The sequence below is a fragment of the Xyrauchen texanus genome, chromosome 49, assembly GCF_025860055.1.
Source record: "Xyrauchen texanus isolate HMW12.3.18 chromosome 49, RBS_HiC_50CHRs, whole genome shotgun sequence".
In the NCBI taxonomy this organism is placed as follows: Eukaryota; Metazoa; Chordata; class Actinopteri; order Cypriniformes; family Catostomidae; genus Xyrauchen; species Xyrauchen texanus.
In genome coordinates this window covers 5,263,033-5,283,951 of record NC_068324.1, presented here as the reverse complement: position 1 = coordinate 5,283,951, position 20,919 = coordinate 5,263,033, and the positions used below count along the sequence as shown (strand labels likewise).

General features: G+C 39.6%; 1 protein-coding gene across 2 annotated transcripts; it reads left to right on the top strand.

Annotated features, from left to right (window-relative positions):
- The first annotated feature begins 209 nt into the window (after window positions 1-209).
- Window positions 210-20,629, top strand: LOC127640634 (activating molecule in BECN1-regulated autophagy protein 1B). Of its 2 annotated transcripts, XM_052123314.1 has the most exons (19): window positions 210-460; window positions 1,383-1,592; window positions 2,868-2,926; window positions 3,037-3,220; window positions 3,432-3,604; window positions 3,722-3,788; window positions 4,312-5,783; window positions 5,907-5,993; window positions 6,579-6,761; window positions 8,086-8,166; window positions 8,307-8,407; window positions 8,624-8,734; window positions 8,948-9,136; window positions 9,360-9,514; window positions 9,940-10,079; window positions 12,711-12,809; window positions 12,944-13,143; window positions 14,719-14,841; window positions 16,060-20,629. In XM_052123314.1, the coding sequence occupies exons 2-19, from the start codon at window positions 1,461-1,463 to the stop codon at window positions 16,596-16,598; spliced, it is 4,095 nt and encodes a 1,364-aa protein (XP_051979274.1). In that variant the 5' UTR covers window positions 210-460; window positions 1,383-1,460; the 3' UTR covers window positions 16,599-20,629. The 2 variants fall into 2 exon arrangements, with proteins under 2 accessions (XP_051979274.1, XP_051979275.1); XM_052123315.1 differs by lacking the exon at window positions 14,719-14,841.
- Window positions 20,630-20,919: the final 290 nt, after the last annotated feature.

Here is a 20,919-nt window from a genome sequence, read left to right as displayed (position 1 = left end):
CCTCCTTTGTCGAAGTCTGTTCTGCCTATGTTTCCTCTTTGTCGAAGTCTGTTTAATTTTTAACGCCACTACGGGGAACACTAACCGGGGAAACATAGGGAGAACAGACTTCGACACAACACCTGGACTCGAACCGGTGACCTTCTTGCATCGATTATTCAATCTAACGCAGCTCTCAGCTGTGTCTGCTCTCGATTAGTATGCCTGCCTACGCCGAGCTACCCACAAACCAGCTAGCTAGCATCTTTTCTCCCACAACCACCTCAATACAACCTCTCTTTGTCCCGATAATCCCACCGGTTTAATCGAGATACTCCAAAAGGACATGAATGTAACCTGCTCGGCGGTTCGGATCGTTCGGTTGTCAATCCAGGTCGGTTTATTGGAAACCATTTCTGCTAACGGGCAAAGCGGCTAGCAGACCTTCGATGACATTTCAGTGACAAGCACAACAAAACAGGTCTGTAAAACCTTAATAAATTCACAGTTTCGATAACATTTTATGTTCGATGACATTTGTATCTGAATTAAACCGTTTGGATTTGAATTTGTGGGTGTGCGAATGTCAGAGCTAAAACATGTACAAATAAAGTAATATTTATAGCGTATAAACGGTGGCTAATGTTGTAGCCTCTGTTTAGTTTCCATATTTGGCTGGGCACGACAGTCAGTTCTTGTTAGTTACGTGATCAGAAAACGCATCTAATGCCTTTAGAAATGTTGTTTGTGTTGGTGTGCTTTTGATCACATGTGTATGTTGGTTTCGTTGGCATGGGCTTATTTAAATGCCTTGTTTGTTTACACGGTTCAGCACCTCCGATAGGGCTTTAATTGCCACAGCAGCATACTAACCTATTGATCTGTGTTTACATTTTTAGTATGAGCGAAGTAACTTTTTGTGTTTAAACGTTACGGCTAAGGACCCAGAGATTTTCCTTTTATAGTTCTGACATTTAAAATATGGTGCAGTGAAGGTGACTTGAGGATTTGGCTCCAACCGGGGGCCCAATTGAACCAAAATAGATCGTTATGTTATCAAAAGAGCTAAATTCTTTGCAAAAAACTTTGCGTTGAAGCCTGTAATTGCATCAGTCAGATGAGCCAGGATATGAGCTGTAATTTAGGCAACATGCATATTTGTGTTGGAATATGGTTAGAAAAGCAGGAAATTATCACTGACAAACAAAAATGTTAATTCTGTCATGTACTTGCCTTTATTTTTGTTCCAAACCCAAATAACTCTTTCTACTGTGGAACACAAAAGGTGATGTAAGCCTTAGTCACCATTCACTTTGATTGTATTGATCAAAGATCCATTAAAAGTGTCAGGACTGAGACTAAAATAAATAACATCTACTTTTTGTGTTATTTCACTCTTGCAGTCTGCATGGCTGGCTGCTGAGTTGGTGTTTGTGTGCGTGAAAGGCCAGTGGTCAGGCCGCAGAGTCCAAAAGTGAGAAATGGCCATGCAGAACAGGAACTCCGTGATGATCCTGTCGGGTCGAGAGCGAGGAGCTCGCATGCTGGGCTCCCAGCGGCTCCTGCAGCAGCTAGTGGAGGACAAGACCCGCTGGATGAAATGGCAGAGCCAGGTAGAGTATTACCCACTGTCTCTAGTGGTTCTCTCTGGCTTATACAGCTGAGCGGATGATCCTATATAGTCCAGTTAATATGATTTTCATAATCAGAGGGAAGGTAAAATGAGTTTTACTATTTTTTAATTTTTTTAATTTTTGTCATTGTCACAAAGGAACGTTTTCACATTTGTGTGTCAGGAATGTGGTTGTAAACTTCTGTAGCAGTGAATGGGAGACCACAGCAGATATTATTTTTGCATTCCCATTTGCTCAAACAGAAAAAGATTTATTACATGCTGTATTACATTTCCACAACTTTCCAAAAGAAGAAAAAAATCGAGAGAGATGAGTAATGGCAGTCAGAAAAGAGAAAGATGCCAAATTTAGTGTCACTCCCTCAGCTGCTGTTTGAAACCCTGTTACTCCAGCTTTAATATAAATAAAGGGTAATATAAAACAAAGAATAATGTTCGAAATTTACATTAATGAAAATATTTGAAATATACAAAAGTTTGGGCCCGGGTAGCTCAGCAAGTAAAGATGCTAACTACCACACCTGGAGTTAAAAGTTCAAATTCAAGGTGTGCTGAGTGACTCCAGCCAGGTCTCCTAAGCAACCAAATTGGCTTGGTTGCTAGGGAGGGTAGAGACACATGGGGTAACCTCCTCGTGGTCACTATAATGTGGTTCTCGCTCCCTGTGGGGCGCATGGTTAGTTGTTTGTGGATGCTGCAGAGAATAGTGTGAAGCCTCCACATGCACTTTGTCTCCGTGGTAACGCGCTCAACAAGCCACATGATAAGATGCGTGGATTGACGGTCTCAGACGTGGAGGCAACTGTATAATAAAGGACAATAAACAAGGGACAATTTGAAATAATTTTGTGGTACCCATCAATATCAAACAATCAGGTCATGCCACAAATGCTTTCTATGAGCTTAACTTGTTTAACTTGTTCATGATATATATTGTAAGCTTTCTATAAATAAATTGTGTAAAAGCTATTAATTTCCTAAATTGAAGGTTTGGACAGACATTTTTGAATGATAGTACATTTATCAAAAGTGTACAAAAACACTCATGGAAGTATGGATTTATCAATATGTAGTGACCAACAAAATGTTAAACAAATCAAATCTCTCTTGTTTAACCTATATTTGTCTACAAAGCTCATTTTAAAAACTTAAGCATGTGGCTTTAGATCAAAAGGTTTTTAAGATCATAAAATGCATAAATTCAAGTGTGTCCAAACTTTTGACTTGTAGAATTTATGTATTTTTTTTCCTACAGAAAGTTGAGCTGCCTGATAATCCACGATCAACCTTCCTGCTGGCCTTCAGCCCAGATAGGTAGTCAAAAAGAAACAGATATCAATAATGAGCCAGAAACTGAATCACTTTTTTTTTATTTTATGTTTTTCTTCCCCCCATTTTTAACAATCTATTTGCATGTTTTATAGGAATCTTGTTGCCTCAACGCATGTCAACCATAACATCTACATCACGGATGTCAAAACTGGAAAGTGCCTGCACTCTCTGGTGGGTCACCGACGGACGCCTTGGTGTGTGACCTTTCACCCCACCATTCCTGGCTTGGTGGCCTCTGGTTGCCTTGATGGAGAAGTACGCATTTGGGACCTACATGTGAGTACCAGTCCGGTTTATACTTAGATATTCAAATAATTTGCAGACCTTCCCTTTTAGCAATCACTATTATCTTGTTTGTTACTTCATGTTTGATTTCCAAATCATAAAATAGCAGCACAAGGTAGTTCCTCTTGTGTTTTTTGCCACACATACACACGCACACACCAGAGGCCCAGACTTAACATTTGCATGAATGTTCTGTTCACAGGGTGGTAGTGAGAGCTGGTTCACGGAAAGTAATGTAGCCATTGCTTCTCTTGCGTTCCACCCCACTGCTCAACTTCTCCTCATCGCCACTAACAATGAACTCCATTTCTGGGACTGGAGCAGACCAGAACCATTTGCAGTTGTCAAGACCGCCAGCGAGACTGAACGTGTCCGGTGGGGAAGCAGACGTGTTTATGTTGTGGCTTTTTGGATTCATTTGATTTGCTTTAGTGGTATTTAATGTTCTTTTCTCATAATCTTTTAACTGTTAATCCTTGTTTTTTGGGACAGGTTGGTGAGGTTTGATCCCCTAGGTCATAATCTTTTGACTGCTATTGTGAACCCATCCAACCAGCAGGTGAGGAATGGCACTTTCTTCATTATATACGTACTGTGTTTCCTTTTTGCATGATTGTTTTCAGATAATGACTGTGGCTTTGTTCTGAATAAAGTACTAGCATACTGCTCACTGTTTTAAAAAATAGTGTGTGAAACATTATACATTATACACAGGTAAACTAACAGTAGTAATCTATATTGTCTCGTGACATCATCATGTTTAGCATCTCATCACTTATTCTCTCGGAAGAATAAGGTTGTTTTTTCATTCAAATTTGTGAAAAAATGTGTTAACTTTCTGTAGTCCTCGTTCAATCGTGGAAGTAAAATGGCAAGTTTGAGCATGTGTGCTTTGCACATGTTGCGCATTTAGGCAAATATAGTAGGTCATCCAGGTATTTGGTGCATATGGACATGTGCAAGCTTTTCACTGCATGCATACTGCAGAAATAGTAAGAGTAGAATGCTATTCCAAAAGTAGAGAAAAATAATGTTTTTTTTGTAGTGTCTTGCTGATATTTTTGTGTATGTGTGTTAAATAGAATGAAGATGATTCAGAGGTCCCTATTGACAGTATGGAAATGGCTTTATTCCGCCAACGTTCTCTCTTGCGTTCCCCGCCCGTGCGTCGCACACCCATACTGCACAATTTCCTCCACATTTTATCCTCCCGCTCATCTGGGGCGCAATCCAGCGATCAGTCCCGCCCACCCCCAGAGCCCCGAGAGCCTCCCAGCATACCCCGCTTCCAGTACCCAGTGCGGGCAGATCCAGGCGACCACACTGCCTTACAGGGCTGCACGCAGCACTTGGGTCTGGGCTGCCTGTGCAGTCGCTGCGCCGCCTCACGAAACTTACTGACGCACAATACAACGTCTCTCCAGCCTGTGGATTCTTCTCACCCTTTGCCTCAACCACAGACTCTGTTGGGTCCCTCTGCCTTCACGCCCACCCCCAGTCAGACCCGCCCTTCCACAGACCACCCCTCTGCGTTTAGCAGTGTGTTCAGTGGAACTTCTGGAAACTCTACGCATCGAGGTCTATTGCCCCATAGAACTATTGATCCCATAGGATCACAGACACCCAGCCCTCTTGAGGTTCCCGGGCGTCTCCCAGGGGCCGATTGGTCTGGAAGTCTGCTTAGTACGGGGCATGAACATGACCTGGGTCCGATTGGGGGAGATTCGAGGGGTGTGGTGCCCCCTCCCAGAACCAGTTCCTCCTCTATGGATCTTCTCTCCTTACGTAGGTTCCCCGATGGTTCCTCATCATCACCCATATACACATCTGCTACCGAGGGGCGGGGTCTTGTGCTGCCTGGCACAGAGCCCAACCGGGGTCGAGCCAATGACGGCACAAGCAGCGGGCACCACCCTTTCTATGAGAACACCCAACGAAACAATCCTGCTTCTATACGGAACGTTCTGCAATGCAACCTGAGCCGCTACTTCATGGAATACGAGCGTATGCAGGAATTAGAGCGACCCGGTGGCAGCCGAGAAGTGGCGGGCGGACCAGGACCCATGCAGGAGCTGCTCAATAGTAGCATGGACACTGAACGCCCAGGTCCTTCCCGTCATAGCTCCTCCCCCAATACTGGGAATGTAGGTGCGGTCGCCAGTCCATCTCAAAACCACCCCAATCGCTGTCGTTCATGCCACAACCTTCTTACCTTTAACCACGACACCCAGCGCTGGGAGCGTTCCGGTCAGACGTCCTCATCGTCCGCCTCTCAAGAAAGGCCGTCATGGCCGCTTTCAGTGCCTCCTTTTGAGGACCCGGGTCAGGGTGCCATAGTGGAGGCCCAACCCCCTGAGATGAGGCCTATGGAGCTGGGCGAAACCTCTTCTGGTCTACAGGGGCAGCAGCCCATGGGTCTGGTGTATAACCAGGAGTCAGGGCAGTGGGAAAGCGTATACCGGCAGCCGGCGGCCAGCGCTTCCCCTGAAGCAGCACAAAACGCCTTAAACCCAGAGGTGCCTGTTGATAATCCTGACGAGGACTCTCTCAGAAGGTAGGAATGTCTGTTTTTTTTAGTTTGAGCAAAGAAAACAAAGCAACCAGTTGACATCTAAATCTGGTTATTTCGTCATCTTGCTTGTTAATTATTGGTTTGTTATCTTTTGTTTTGTCTCAGGAGGTTGTTGGAATCTTCACTTTTTCCGTTCTCTCGGTATGATATGTCAGGATCCAGAGATCATCCGATATATCCAGACCCTGCCAGGTACCTATTTCAAAACTGATGCTATTTACTTTCTTAATACACACTTTTTGACTTATTGTGTATGATTTTCATTAAATTCTCTTTCATTAAAAACATATCAACTTATGAAATGACTCTCCTTTTCGGCTGTTGTCACGAAGGCCACATGCTTTTATATGGGCTGTGTGGGCTGGGAAAATAATATTAACCTATAGCCCTTTTGGGTTGTCCTCGAAAATAAAAATTAAAAGGAGCTTCTCAGTCATATTTCATAATAAGCAATACAAAATTGAGCGCTGTCATTGGATGGGAATGTTTCTTCAAGTACTTGCGCACTTGCTACTACCGTAACACATACCTGATTATTTACATTTATGTATTTGGCAGACGCTTTTATCCAAAGCGACTTACAGTGCAATTATTACAGGGACAATAGCCCCGGAGCAACCTGGAGTTAAGTGCCTTGCTCAAGGGCACAATGGTGGTGGCCGTGGGGTTCGAAACAGCGACCTTTCTGATTAACAGCCCTGTGCTTTAGCCACTACGCCACCACCACTTCGATTATTATTACAAATATTATATAGGGTAACCTCTCTTTTTCCCCAGACTGTCTCCAGCTGCTTATTATGCCCAGAGGATGATCCAGTATCTGTCTCGGAGAGAAAGTATTCGACAGCGTTCCCTACAGAATCGCCTACGGACGCTCTCAAACTCCCAATTGGACAGCCAGTCCAACAACCCCTCCTCCACACCACCAGAGGCCAGTGATGGAGACTATGAGGACATAGAGTAAGTCTGAAAATACTCATATCCTCAGTATTCAATGACATATAAGTGTGTTTATTAATACAAATTTATTTGTAATAGTTTGGTTCTAGGGATGAAATGATATATTGAATTTCAAAATATCGCAAATCAAAGAAACGATTAACCATATCGGGGCAACACTTGAAATAAAAAAATAAAAAGAATTCTGTCCATGTGATCATTAGTGAAATGACCTGTCAAACATCATAATCTCTCCATCGCTTAATTTTACCCCTATTTTCTACACTGTTTACAGGGTTCGCACAAGGTCCTTGAAGTGCTTGAATTTAGCTTTTAGAAATATAAGTTCTGGAATAACTGGATTTTGAATGGCCTTGTATTGTTGAAAAGTTCTTCTGTGTAATGTCTGTCCATCAAAGATAAGATCTCGCTCTCCACTTTCATTAAATAATGTGTCTTTTGATACCTTTCGTTTCTTTACAGTCAAATAAAAAAGTACAAATAAATATTTGAATCACAAATAGCACGGATGTGCTAAAAAAATCAAGATTCTCTCTTGTTAATAAATGAACAGGAACACCTGAAGGAGTCTGTGAGATGCACGCTGAACTCTTAAAATGACAGTACCATTTTAACGCTTGTTATAATACAAATGTGTGCAAACACAATGTTATAACTTGTAAATTGTACATATTATTTCAACAACTGACAGCTCATTACATTATTATATATTCAGTTTCATGATATAATATTAATTGATAGAATGCAGATTTTAATTTTTTATATTTTTAAAAAGATTACGGAAATGATGACAAACAAATGATTCAAAAATAAATATACACTTTCACGTACTTTTTCAGGACAAGTTCTGTTGTTGTGCACCTGATCAGCCTGAATGTAGCCCACTATTTTTAAAGGCTTATTTTCTGATCTTATATGAGAAATTATTATTTTAACTTTGAGAATTTATATTGTGTATTAAAGAACTTTATTTTGATGAGAAATTATAATGTGCATTTTGCACAAACATTAAAAAAATACATAATATATATATATATATATATTTCTGTCATATTTTGTCATTTAAGTGTTATTATATTGAATTGTGAATCTCATATTATATATCGATTGGAATTGTGAGATACACATATCGTCCCATCGCTTTTTGTTTCTATTATTATTGCATTATTGTAATACAACTAGTGCGTTATCTGTTAAATGTGTCTATTTTCCTGCTATAGTTCACGTTAAAAGTACAAACCGAAATAGTTTACAAGAACAACACAAGCAAAATATAATTGAAAAGATTTTTAACTTTTAAAAATGTTTTTACTCCCAATCACAGGGAACCAGGAGACAGGACCAGACACAGAATGCCCCGCAACGCTCGAATGTCGGCCCCCTCTCTCGGGCGCTTTGTCCCACGGTCTGTGAGAACAGAAAATATTTTTTGGCACTACAGGATATAAAAAAGAATTATTGCATATCTATGAACTCTTTCCCACCATATCAAGGGGTTAACAAGCATCTAGAGTTACTTTTTTCTTTTTTTATATATACATATAGGAGGTTCCTGTTACCAGAGTATTTGCCTTATGCTGGACTCTTCCACGAAAGGGGTCAGTCGGGCCTGGCCACTCACTCCTCTATTAACAGAGTATTAGCAGGTATATTGAGATGTTATATGTTTTTAAATTATTATTATTCCATCTGAAATTCATGTAGAATACTTGTTTATTCATCAATTAAAAATAAATGTTTGCATGATTGTTAGAGTGTCTATACTGTCAGAAACTGTAGATATACAAATGTAATATTAGAAAAGAAAGATTTCAAAAGTCTATTCAGATGATGTTTGAGATACCCCAAATATTTTCCTGCAGGTGCGTCTATAGGTGATGGTCAATCGGCTGTGGCCAGTAACATCGCTAACACCACCTACAGGCTACAGTGGTGGGATTTCACCAAGTTTGACCTCCCAGAGATCAGCAATGGTACATTCGTCACACTAATTTGCACATATAATTTGCATGACTGAATCAGGATTGGTAGTTTGAAATCTCTTGAAAATGCTGGCTTTTTTGACAATAAGATACCTTGGGACACTTCGGAGGTTTATTGATGGATAGTCGTCGTTTTACTAGCAAATGTAAATGGCCATTATGATGCTATTGCATGTTTTTTTCTTCTCTCCCGTTCACCTTTAGCCTCTGTGAATGTGCTGGTTCCTCACTGTAAGATCTACAACGATGCCAGCTGTGATATCTCAGCAGATGGGCAGCTGTTGGCAGTGTTCATTCCCAGCAGTCAGCGGGGTTTTGCTGATGAGGGCATTCTGGCTGTCTATTCCCTTGCACCCCATAACCTGGGAGAGATGCTTTACACCAAGAGATTCGGTCAGTGTTGTTATACCTCAGTTTTACTGAGGTGGAACTCAGTTTAGGCTTTGACATGAATTAGATACTTTTTTTATATTTGGCCCTCCTCTTTAGAGTTTTGCAAAATAATGACACAGTAATCATTGAGAACGTTTGGAACCATAAAAATTTAATGTGTGACTCAAATTGTTTTTTTTTTTTTTTTGTAATGTTTTTTAATGTTTTTTTCCCTGTTGTTTAGGCCCGAACGCAATCTCAGTAAGTCTTTCTCCAATGGGCTGTTATGTGATGGTGGGACTGGCCTCTCGACGGATCTTGCTTCATCCCACCACTGACCACATGGTGGCGCAAGTGTTCCGTCTGCAGCAGCCACACGGAGGAGAGACCTCCATTAGAGTAAGAGCCTGAAAATGACAAAATTCTGAAGAGGAAAATTTTACTTTTATATTTTATTATTTGCAGTAAACTGAAAATATGTAGTAGTTTACTCATAACCCTCAACTTTAAAGGGACAGTTAACACCCATAAGTCTTTCTTTCTTCCATGGAACACAAAGGAGATGCTGGGCAGAATATTAGCTTTGGTCACCATTGACTTTCTTTGCATCTTTTTTCCATACTAATTACAGAATTTTCATTTTTGAGTGAACAATCCCTTTAAGAGACATTTAGAGTGATGATTCTGATGACAATAGTGTGGTTTTCCTCTTTAATGTGTTACATTTTTATTTGCTGTACTTTCATAAATGTAATTCCAGAGAGGACTCTGCTTTTAGTGTAATTAGTTTTGTTTTCCATGTGTTTGATTGTTTACTCCATCAGATGATGTTTAATGTGGTCTACCCCATGGCTCCAGACCAGAGGAGACACGTCAGTATTAACTCCGCTCGTTGGCTTCCGGAGCCAGGCATTGGGTTGGCCTACGGAACCAACAAAGGGGACCTGGTCATCTGCAGGCCAGTGTGAGTGACCCATTTTTAATACAGCCAGCTAAAACGGCAGACACCCAGCTGATTGTGTGGCACACGTGCATGTCTGAGCACTGGTCAGATATTTTAGAGCAGTGTTTCTTAACATGTTTTGCTTTGGGACCCAGATTTTACATTTGACATCAAGCGGCGACCCAACTTAGTACAAAATGATACCTGTATTTAATGTAGTTTGGTTGCGCTTTCTTTTATCTTGCATAGTTTTGTTAATGGTTTTCAAGTCTAAGGGCACGTATCAATAGACATTATTTTTATTGTTGTTGATGCCAACAAATAAATCTTTGTCCAAAATTTGTCCATAAGTCTTGGAAGTCCAGACTTTAAAACCCTTAATGTACTTGCCCTTACTGTATATTTACAGTGCAATGCCATATAAGCACAGGTAAGACCATGCATGGCTCCTCATTACTGTGGTTGGGGCAATGAAGCTGGTCTTTCTAGCACAGAGATGTGGTATTTTTTACATTCCTGACTGTTATAGCACCACCAAGGGTCATAGGTATGCAATTTTTTCATGTGATCTTCGATTTACCTCCTACATAATTTTTTTTTTAATTTGGTAATAATATCTCATTCCGTTCAACAGTTTTAAATATACAATAAAAAGTGGCCACGCCCACTTCTTACTTTTGGGGCATACTGTTGCAATGGTGCATTGAAAGTTCCAACTTTTTTTGATAGTTATTGATATTGAGACTGCAGTGAATCTTTCCGCACTGGGTTGGTTCTGATCAGAGAATCTTTCTGTACTGGTTTTGTTTTCGTTCGGGCAAACTGCCTAGGACTAGTTCGAAAATAATCCAAAATAGCCTGAAAACAAGTGGGCGGAGCTAGAATTTAGTTTTTAGGCCTTACAGTTCAAAAGTTCCTGTTTGAACCCCTAATAAATTAGAGGATTTGTTGTGAAAAAATAGTACCAATATTTTGGTGCATAGCAAATTGTTGCCCTTTTCCTCCTCTGTTCTGTTTAGCATACCAGGACTGTCTACTCTAGAAATACAAAATTTTCTCTAAAATTCAAATGGGTCACATCAGTTTTGTGGTCTGCGCCACGATTACGAGGAAAGTCCGGTTGATGCGTGTGCACTCAAGAGATACAGTAGGTTAGAGCAGATCATTGGCGTGAGTGGTTCTATGATGGCTTGCGCAAAAAAAAGATATATATCGCGTTGTAGATGAGAAGCATATTTTACTCCTATAAAGCTCCATATGTGAGATATCAGAAAATTTGATTCGGAGGCCCAAAACTTCACCTAGGGTCCGTGACCCTATCCGAACAGACCTTAGACCCACGTTTAGGTCGTGACCCACCAGTTGAGAAACACTGTTTTAGAGCATGTAGATTAGTGGTTGACTGAAAGTGGCATTAGAAAAACCTAAGTGACCCAATTTCCATCAAAATTTAATTTTGACAAAATGTGTAGTTTACAAAAAAAAAAAAAAAAACATGAGTTACTGCAGTTTGCCTATTAATGGCTGTACAGTAGCTATGGAAATTGCTGATAAAATCAAAAGTATTTAACAACACGTCAAAAGCCGTATTTTTAAAAACAGATATTTTCATAAACGTGCCAAAGCTTGTGTCCGTATAGACTCACGGGAGTTAAACATTTCAGGCAGCAGTTTGTCATTGCGTCATCTTTCAAATGTGTTCCTAATGATCGATAAGTGACTTTTCAGATATGTTGGGTATATAAGTTCTTCTGATAAACTACCATGTTACCTGATGCCGCAGACAGTCCCTTTCATTAGATTACCGTCTTCATTAGTGACAGGATACGCGAGTGTTCCATTGGAAAGATGCAGAGAAATTATTGTTTTTTAAATGAGGTTACATGTCTGATTACCTCTGCACTCGGTGTCATTTTGCAGTTTATTGCTTTCGAGGATTTCTCCCCCAAACTGATGGATTGATAATAAGATCACAGCCCACATGGACAGATGCAATTTTGCAATAATCAGTTGCTTCTTTAGAATTCCATATTTATTTATTTAATGCATGTTTATGGTTTTATTGTGTACGTTTCATCAGTGCATGATATTCAAAAGAAAACACTGAAACGACTTTCCTTTTCATATGTAGTCACCAAGGCCACACAGGATATTGGTTAATGCTAAGCGATAACTAAATAGCTATTGAGACACTAGGCTGCTGTAATAGGTATAATAGGTCATCTTGCCAATTGTTAATGCAGTAATTCTAGTTAATTTTAATATAATAAAGGTTTGACAATATTGCAAATAACGTCTGATTTGAAACTCGAGAATGAATTTGAACTTGAGTGTCCACATCTGTCAAAAAGTCTCCTCAAATGTTGATATATCATGAGGGAAGATATCTACCGCCAATTCACGTTCTGATATAGTGCCGTATTAGTTCTACTTTTCATGACCCAAGCTATGACCACCCTACTGTTTTATTCTCATTGAATATTCAGTTTCATTCAGAAACACATCACATTACTTAGGTAGTATAATGGTTTGAGAATGTTGTTTCATGTTGACTTCAAAAAAACATGACCAGAGATGATTAAGGTAATTGTTGGGTAAATCACTGTATTCGCACATCTAAGGGAGTTAAGTTTATCATCTCTTTGTTTACAGTGATTTCCGCAGTGATGGAGACAGTCATTCGGATCTGAACTCGGATACATTGTTTACAGTCAATAGCAGCAGCCGAACTCGTGGAGTGGAACGTCCAGGGTCAGACATGAACGCATTCTGAATTCCATTTTTGATTCTGATGTTTTTCATAACAAACATTATTTACAATAGTTTAGAATTATGTTATTATTCAAGCAACCAAAATGCTTCTAACATGCTTTTATTTCTTCTAGGACGAGCAGGTCTGGCTGGCGTTTCGACCGAGACATGGGTCTCATGAATGCTATTGGCTTGCAGCCGCGTCAGCCCGCTCCTTCTGTGACTTCACAGGGGACGCAAACGCCAGTGGTGCGACTGCAGAACGCAGAAACGCAGACAGAGAGAGAACTTCCTACAACCAGCACCTTCCAGAACACGCACACACCTAGACAGAGTAAGACACGTACTTTCTAAACTCATAACAGGCATATAAATGCAATATAAATTAATATTGTTGCGTTTCTAACATTTGCATAAGTGAAGAATGTGCTTGTATCCAAAGTGACTTAAGGCCCAGATATACTTTGTTTTTGTGAAGCAAGGCTTACTTAGGGGGCCAGTTCCCCTCTGGCTAACATCATGAATATAATGCCAATATTACTTATGTATAGTGCAAGTTATGGTTTAAAGTTATTAAACTAAGTACGTAAGTGTTTAGGGTCAAAGATTTTGTAAGAACTGTAAGATTAATGACCAATGACTTTTAAAGTCCATCCTGGATTAACTGCAGAAGTTCACATAGATGCATTGTCCTTGTTAATTGGCTGATGAAGACATTTGTTGGCAATTAACTGATAGCCTATGTATTCCATTTTAAGAGTGTAGTCCATCAGTAGACCAAGGTGATGCAGGTCTACTGATAAGTCAGTGAGGTGCATCGCAGTTCAACCGACTGGTCATTTCAATGAGGTCCATCCTAAATCCAAGGTTCAGGCAATGACATATGAAGTAGTCTTATGGTTGGAGTTGGCATCAGTTTATCCTCTGAAGTCCATCATAATAGACTGAAGTGATGTTTAGCTAGCACCGGCTACATTTAGTCATCATCACTCAGTGGTACATAACAGTGGAGTCCAACACGAAGCAGGAATGGAGTTGGATCCAGCCAGTTCTGGTGACTCAGGATAGGAGCCCGAGGTTGAGGCAGGGATAGAAATAGAATAATATTAGCCTAGATGCCATTCAAGTTATTGCAGAGTTATAGATCATGATCACTGTTTCTGGTTTCTGGTTCTGGCAGACCTAACTAAAGCAGCCTAATTGTGGGTTGGAGGATTAATCATGTGTATGCCTGGCTAAATAGATGAGTCTTTAGTCTAGACTTAAACTGAGTGAGTGTGTCTGCGTCCCGAACAGTGTTAGGGAGACTATTCCATAGTTTAGGAGCCAAATATGAAAAGGATCTACCTCCTTTCTAGGAACTATTAACAGGCCAGAATTTTGCGATCATAATTAACTTAAGTACTGTGGAGCTAGACCATTCAAATCTTTGTACATTTTAAAATTAATATGAAATTTACATTGGTAGCCAATGTAGGTCTTGTTACTGTAATACATGAATTTTGTACTGTATATAATAAAGTAAATAATGTACATTTAAATGTGTATGAGTGTTTTGCATAAATGTAAGGTTGTACAGCAATTAATACCATGTTTAAATACTTGAGTTTTTATTTTTATTTTTCACATTACAATATAAGAATTCGATTTTATGCATTATGGTAAGAAGTATTGGAAGGGGAAAAATGCTATTTTTCATCAAAATATTGTCGCAATGCAGAAATAATCTTAAGGGACCTTATTATTCAATATAATTTTTTATTTCTAATATCCAAAGTACACTAATTACACTTCTTACATGTCTTGCTCTAGGCCACAGTTAAACTATCAGATATCTATAACTTTCCACATTAAGTAATATTGATTACAGTATATCCCCTCTGAGCTGTAAAATCTATTACTCTTTCAGTGGTTCAGACAGCAAGCACCAGCACAGAAATATATACACACCAAGAGATGACACACACACAGGTTCAGACATCAGTTTCAGAGGGATCACTGAACCGGACCAGCTTACCCACCACATATCAGGGTAACTGCTCTCTCTCTTTCTCGCTCTGTTTCTCTCATGTGAGACAGGTAATGAAGTGAAATTGATTGAAGTAACCTATCTGAGATCTGTGTTTTTTCCTACTGAGGGCTTAGTTATTTATTACCATCTCAAGCGCTTTATTACCTGATGTTAGCCTGTCTAATTTAATCTGCACCCTAGTTTTCTGTGTGTAATGAGCCCCTGTGAGCACACACGCAGAGTTAATAGGTAACTTGTAAAGGATTAATTGTTGTTGTTGTCACAATCAGTGAAAAGTAGGGCACGATTAATCAAATTAAATATGCTATATGGCCTTGTGTGATTACTAAAATTAAACAGACTGTGGTTTGATTAAATGTACACTTCAGCACAAACTTCAAAGCTTACAAAATGTTGACTACTTGCTAACTCCTCAGAAAGGTCTTCTAAGGGTTCATTCAGACGATTTTTTATGTTAAAAAAGCTATACGCATTGCAACAAAATGCAGGTGTCTTGAGGCAAAAACGATAACGATAGAAAACGATAAAAAAAACTAGTGAAAAGAGACACAACCCGTTTTGTGTGAACAGCCCCTTATGGTTCCTGCCATTCATTTTCAACATTCTCTGAGTTATCATTCACATAAATCCAAGTTTCTCGAATTTCAACACCTTTATGAACCCTACTTACTTTGCCCCAGAGGATGTGGTGTCTCAGAAGTTCTTTTAACTTTTAACAGTAGAACGTTAATGTCAAAAACACGAAAGAATGATAGAACAGTGGCGCCACTGTCAAAGACGTCCGTTTTTACATTGAAAATATAATACAGTAATAGCACAAATGGACCAAAAAAGTTCTGTGTAAATTGCCCTTTACATTTCTTTGCGTAAAAATGTATAGCGCAAACAAAATCAAAAGCATGTTCTGTTTAAATGGCCTATTAGTTTCCTACGTGAATGTTTAATAGCCCAAACAGATGCAAAACATATTGTGTGAATGGCCCTTAACATTTCCTTACGTAAACTATTAATTAATAGTGTAAATGAATGCAAAAATGCATTCTTTGTGAATAACCCTTACGGTGTCTTGCAAACACTTTAAATGTGCTCTAGGTTCACATTAGCATAATTCCGATTTTGCATTTCTTACATTTAAAAAAAAAAAAAAAGTGAAATATTTTTTCCATTGCTGTTATCTGATCTGAGAATTTCACTGTCCTTCTTCCTGGTTACTCTTAGGGGAGTCAGCAGCCGAGCCCGTCCCAGGAGAGGACGCAGTCTCTCGGATCCGCCGCCTAATGGCAGAGGGCGGAATGACGGCGGTGGTCCAACGGGAACGCAGCACTACAATGGCCTCTATGGGCGGCTTTGGAAACAATATAGTGGTCAGCCATAGGATTCATCGTGGCTCACAAACCTCAGTGAGGACAGCTCAGGCGGGAAACCTGAACACAGAGCCACCTTCTGGGACTGGTAGCTCAACTGCATCCGTTTTTCACACTGAGTCTTTGGTAGACTCTTTAGAAGCTCCCGGCCCGTCGGGATCTAGTGGTCTCCCACTTCCACCACGGTTTACCTCTCGTTCTGAAGTGCCAGGAGCATCACCTATGGTTGAAGTGGACTTATGGGATCGTCAAACTGATGACCATCTACATCACCCATCCCCTAGCAGTTTGAACATGTCCAACCATAGCAACAATAATAACAACACTGAACATAACAACAGCTACAGTGACAGCAGAGGCCGAGATTACCCTGATGACCTGTATGGCAGATAGTCTTCTGGTTGTCATAGAGACGAATGTCTCACAGGTAAAACACTGGTCTGCATGGTGCTGGGGGCATTCGTGGTGTACTTGCAGTGGATAATTTGTTACAATGACAGAACAGAGCATTTATGTCAGAGCCGCTGAACACCACCTCTGTTCTGACTCCTCCCACTTTGGCCTTATTTCGGGAAAAATGAGTGCCAAGTTATTGATGGCATCTGCTTGGAGATCCTGTCAAAAACAACTAGACTTTTGCTTTGGGGAAGCATCATTATTGCACTTGCTAGTTGCACTTAAGTTATAATTTTTCTTCCTTACAAGGTTGAGTTGGACATTTAATCATTCCATGCGAGAAAGGGCGTCATACTTGAATTAATCCCGTACCGCATTATGGAGTTACACAGTTGCAGTTAAACCACCCTTTCGAGCTCCAGAAACATCATCAGCCAATCAAAGTGCCAGTTGAGCCTGGGGGCGTGTCCATACTGATTCCTTTGCATCAACTAGAATTCATGGAATCTAATGTTTCCTTCTAGACATTTTGGTTTGAGGAAATATTGTTGAGCAGTACAAACTCTTCACAGTTTAACACTAACTCTTAGCAACTCTCTCAACATCATGTAATGGTTTTCATATTCAGATCAGAGATTATGCTTAATTTGATTGGTTGTTTGTGTTCAATAATGTGACTTCCAGTGCTTGAGTCATGCGGTCAATCAATGTCTGGAATAGTGTCTGCTTTGAAGTTCACAGACTGAAAGATGCGTGTGCGTGTGCATGTGTGTGAGAGAGTATGGATGTGAGAGGGAGAGAGAGAGAGGGTGTGTGCGTGTGCGTGCGTGCGTGCGTGTGTGTGTGTGTGTGTGTGTGTGTTGGAAGTGGGTTCCACCTTAAACTTCCAAATTGAAAATTTTATGATTGTTTTTAATTTGAATTTATTTTTCTGTGGTTTGAAAAATACAGTTTTGGAAGCATGTCGTCTCTACTTGTCATTTGGGTTAAAAAAGCAGTTCAAGAAGCTTCACAAAGGTTCAGATCTCTTATATCTGCATGTGTGTCCAGTTGCAGAGCTTTTATGTGAAAGGTGGGGCTTATGCTAATTTGCATGTAGGGAGCAGAACGCACATGACATGTGCATCAAAACAAGTGGAATCTTGGTATGTTGTGCAGTTTTTTAATTAGGGCTTTTCATAATTTGTGAAAACTTGAGCGTGTGTGTCAGTTCACAACTTTACACATCTTTACGATTTGCACTGACCAGATTTCCCCGAAACACTCAAAACCCAAACATAAAACTGTTAACGAAACTTTTTATTGATTTATTTAACGTTCAATCTAACTATTCCACTGCTGATTTTCAATTCACCTTTTATTAGTTGTTTTTATTTTATTTATTTGAACGTTTTTCAGCCTTCCGAGCTGATTGGCTGGTGTTGTGTTCAGTTCCACCAATCACGGTAAGCCTCTTTTTGAAAGAGACAAATGGCAAGCGATTGCACTACAGTACCCCCTTCTCTTTCCAAACCGCACCAAGGGGGATGTTACAGACATTAAACAAGATATATCTCTATCATTGATCTGGTTTATTAAAGATAATTTACACTTGAATAACCCATAATAGAGTATTTCTTTGGACATTTGACACTTAGGAGAGAGATGGCACTGAATGTGTATACCGCATATGTATAAACCGCACACATGTATGTATGCGTGTATGTGTGCATGTGTTTGTCTTGGTGTCTGCCACTAAACCTACAGAGTTTTATTATAAATAAATGTAGCATTGTAAATGTATAGATGGTTAAATCAAGAAAAAAACTTGAAATCTTAATCCATGTTTTTGGGTGGGGTTTGTGTTTTGAAACATATTTGCCTTGTAAGCTCTATTGTGCTTGTTTAGATTCTCATCTGTATGATTGATGAGTTGTCATTGCGTGAGTCCAAACAAGCATTAACAGGCCTTACATTAACAAGCATTTATAAAAATAGAGATTACGTTTCATTAGATGTCTTGGAAAATTCCTGTTATTTTAGCTGCTTGGCTTAATATGTAACTTTTTTGAGGAAAAAAAATAAGGTCCCCTTAAGTATGGTTTACCTGTAACCCTTTTGAAAGCTTTTGGGTATAAAATCGATTCAGTTGTGGTCTTATAAGCAATGGCAGCTGAGGAACTTCTCGGAAATCACAGACCCTTTGGTGTTTTTCCATGCGTTCAGTGCCTTGGAGGAATTTTCTCCTAACTGAACTACAAAAGCCGTTGATGCTTGACAGAACAAGTAGAAGTTTTATTTCAGCTCCTTTATAAGCCTTTTGAATGTTGAGTGTTTTAAGTTACTGATAGGAATATTGGTGCAAGTACAGTCCATGTTTTGGTGCTTCTCATTTTGATATTTATTTTACTCTTCGTGTGAATGGAAAATGCGATCATGATTAAAAAAAAGTTCATCCCCATTGGAGAGAAGGACCTTTTACTTGTAGACACCCCACCTGACAACATGGTAAAAAACTAGACAACTGTCATTGGCAAAACTGGTCCAAAATCAGATATGATCTCAAATGATCATTTAAATATACTGTATGTTTTGCCCTGAATTCACTTTTTTCTGACCATATGCATACCTTTTTTGTTGTTGTTGTTGTAAGGATGGTATAGCTGACGAAAGTGTAACATTTTAAAAATGGTAAATGTGTTTATGTTGGCTGTGTGGTTATGTAAATGCTCTCACTGCTGGATCGGTACTGCAACTGAAGTCATGAAAAGAACAGAATTCAACTTCCTCTTCTGCCCAGACAAGAGGGATGTGTTGTTTTGACTTACCATAAATGTGTAGTTAGTTCTTTATTTAGTGAAGGATTTATGATGAGGATGAGGTGTTGTAAAATAATTTTTGTGGGACACCAAAGAGGCTGTGGTAATGACGATTATGAGAGTTTTAATAAAATGGGAATATGGAAATGACTCAAGTTGTTCTTGATATTTATTTAATTTGTATTTTTTAGTTTTTCTCCCACATTTGGAATGCCCAATTCGCTTTAAGTCCTCATGGTGGTGTAGTGACTCACCTCAATCTGGGTGGCGAAGGACAAATCTCCGTTGCCTCCGCGTCTGAGACCGTCAATCCACACATCTTATCGCATGCGCTTGTTGAGCGCGTTATCATGGAGACATAACACATGTGGAGGCTTCACGCTATTCTCCATGGCATCTACGCACAACTCTACATGTGCCCCCACCGAGAGCGAGAACCACATTATAGTGACCACGAGGAGGTTACCCCATGTGACTCTACCCTCCCTAGCAACCGGGCCAATTTGGTTGCTTAGGAGACCTGGCTGGAGTCACTCAGCACACCCTGGATTCGAACTCACGACTCCAGGGGTGGTAGTCAGCATCTTTACTCGCTGAGCTACCCAGGCCCCTTGATATTTATTTCTGATTAATTACAAATATAGCTACACACTTAATGCTACGGTATGCTTGTTTTTCCGCGTGCCGCTCCGTCTTGTGCAGTGTCGAGTGCTCTGCATTTCAAAGTATGCTCTTCTGACCACGAGCCCATACGTGTTATGACTGCTTTGTTGTACTCATTAGTACAGTCAACGACAGATGCATTCATCGGTGATGGAAAAAAAAATGGTCTGTATTTGGATAGTCAGCACGAATGCGCGAAACATAGGTGCACGTTGAAAACCGAAGGATCTCACAAAACCCCAAAATCACAAGAAAGGGATACAAAATTATATTTTATATTATATATCTCAGAAAATAAAACCTATATAAAAATGTTTTTGCATTGCAACATTATTTTCATGGCAATTAAGCACCCCGCCCCTCAAGTTGTCATTACCATAATGCTCATAAAAATCTCATTCTCATTACTGTAATGTGAAAAAATTATGTATTGAATCAGTTTCATTCATGCATCATTTCATGTATAACTTGGTAATACAGATAAAAAAAAAATTATAATTCTAATACAGACATTATTTTGTGGAAAGTATGCATTACGGTAATAAAAAATTTGGTGGGTTGAATTAAGAATTCTACAGATAAAAGTCTTCATTTTGTTTTTATTCAATGCAATTTAATTTGTATTGTTATTTGTTGTAGTATGTGTGTGTGTAATGTTTCTAATTAATATTTGAAAGTTAAAATGGGGAATAAGTAATAATAATAGACGACATAATCTATTGAACACCACACAGCTGTTGCACGAGTCAGGTAATTATATTCCATTCGTTAGGTAACTGCTGCCTTTGTCTTTAGATGACAGGTACTGCGTTATGTGCTTTTAAGAGCCAGCATGAGCTTGAGGAATTCAGCAGTAA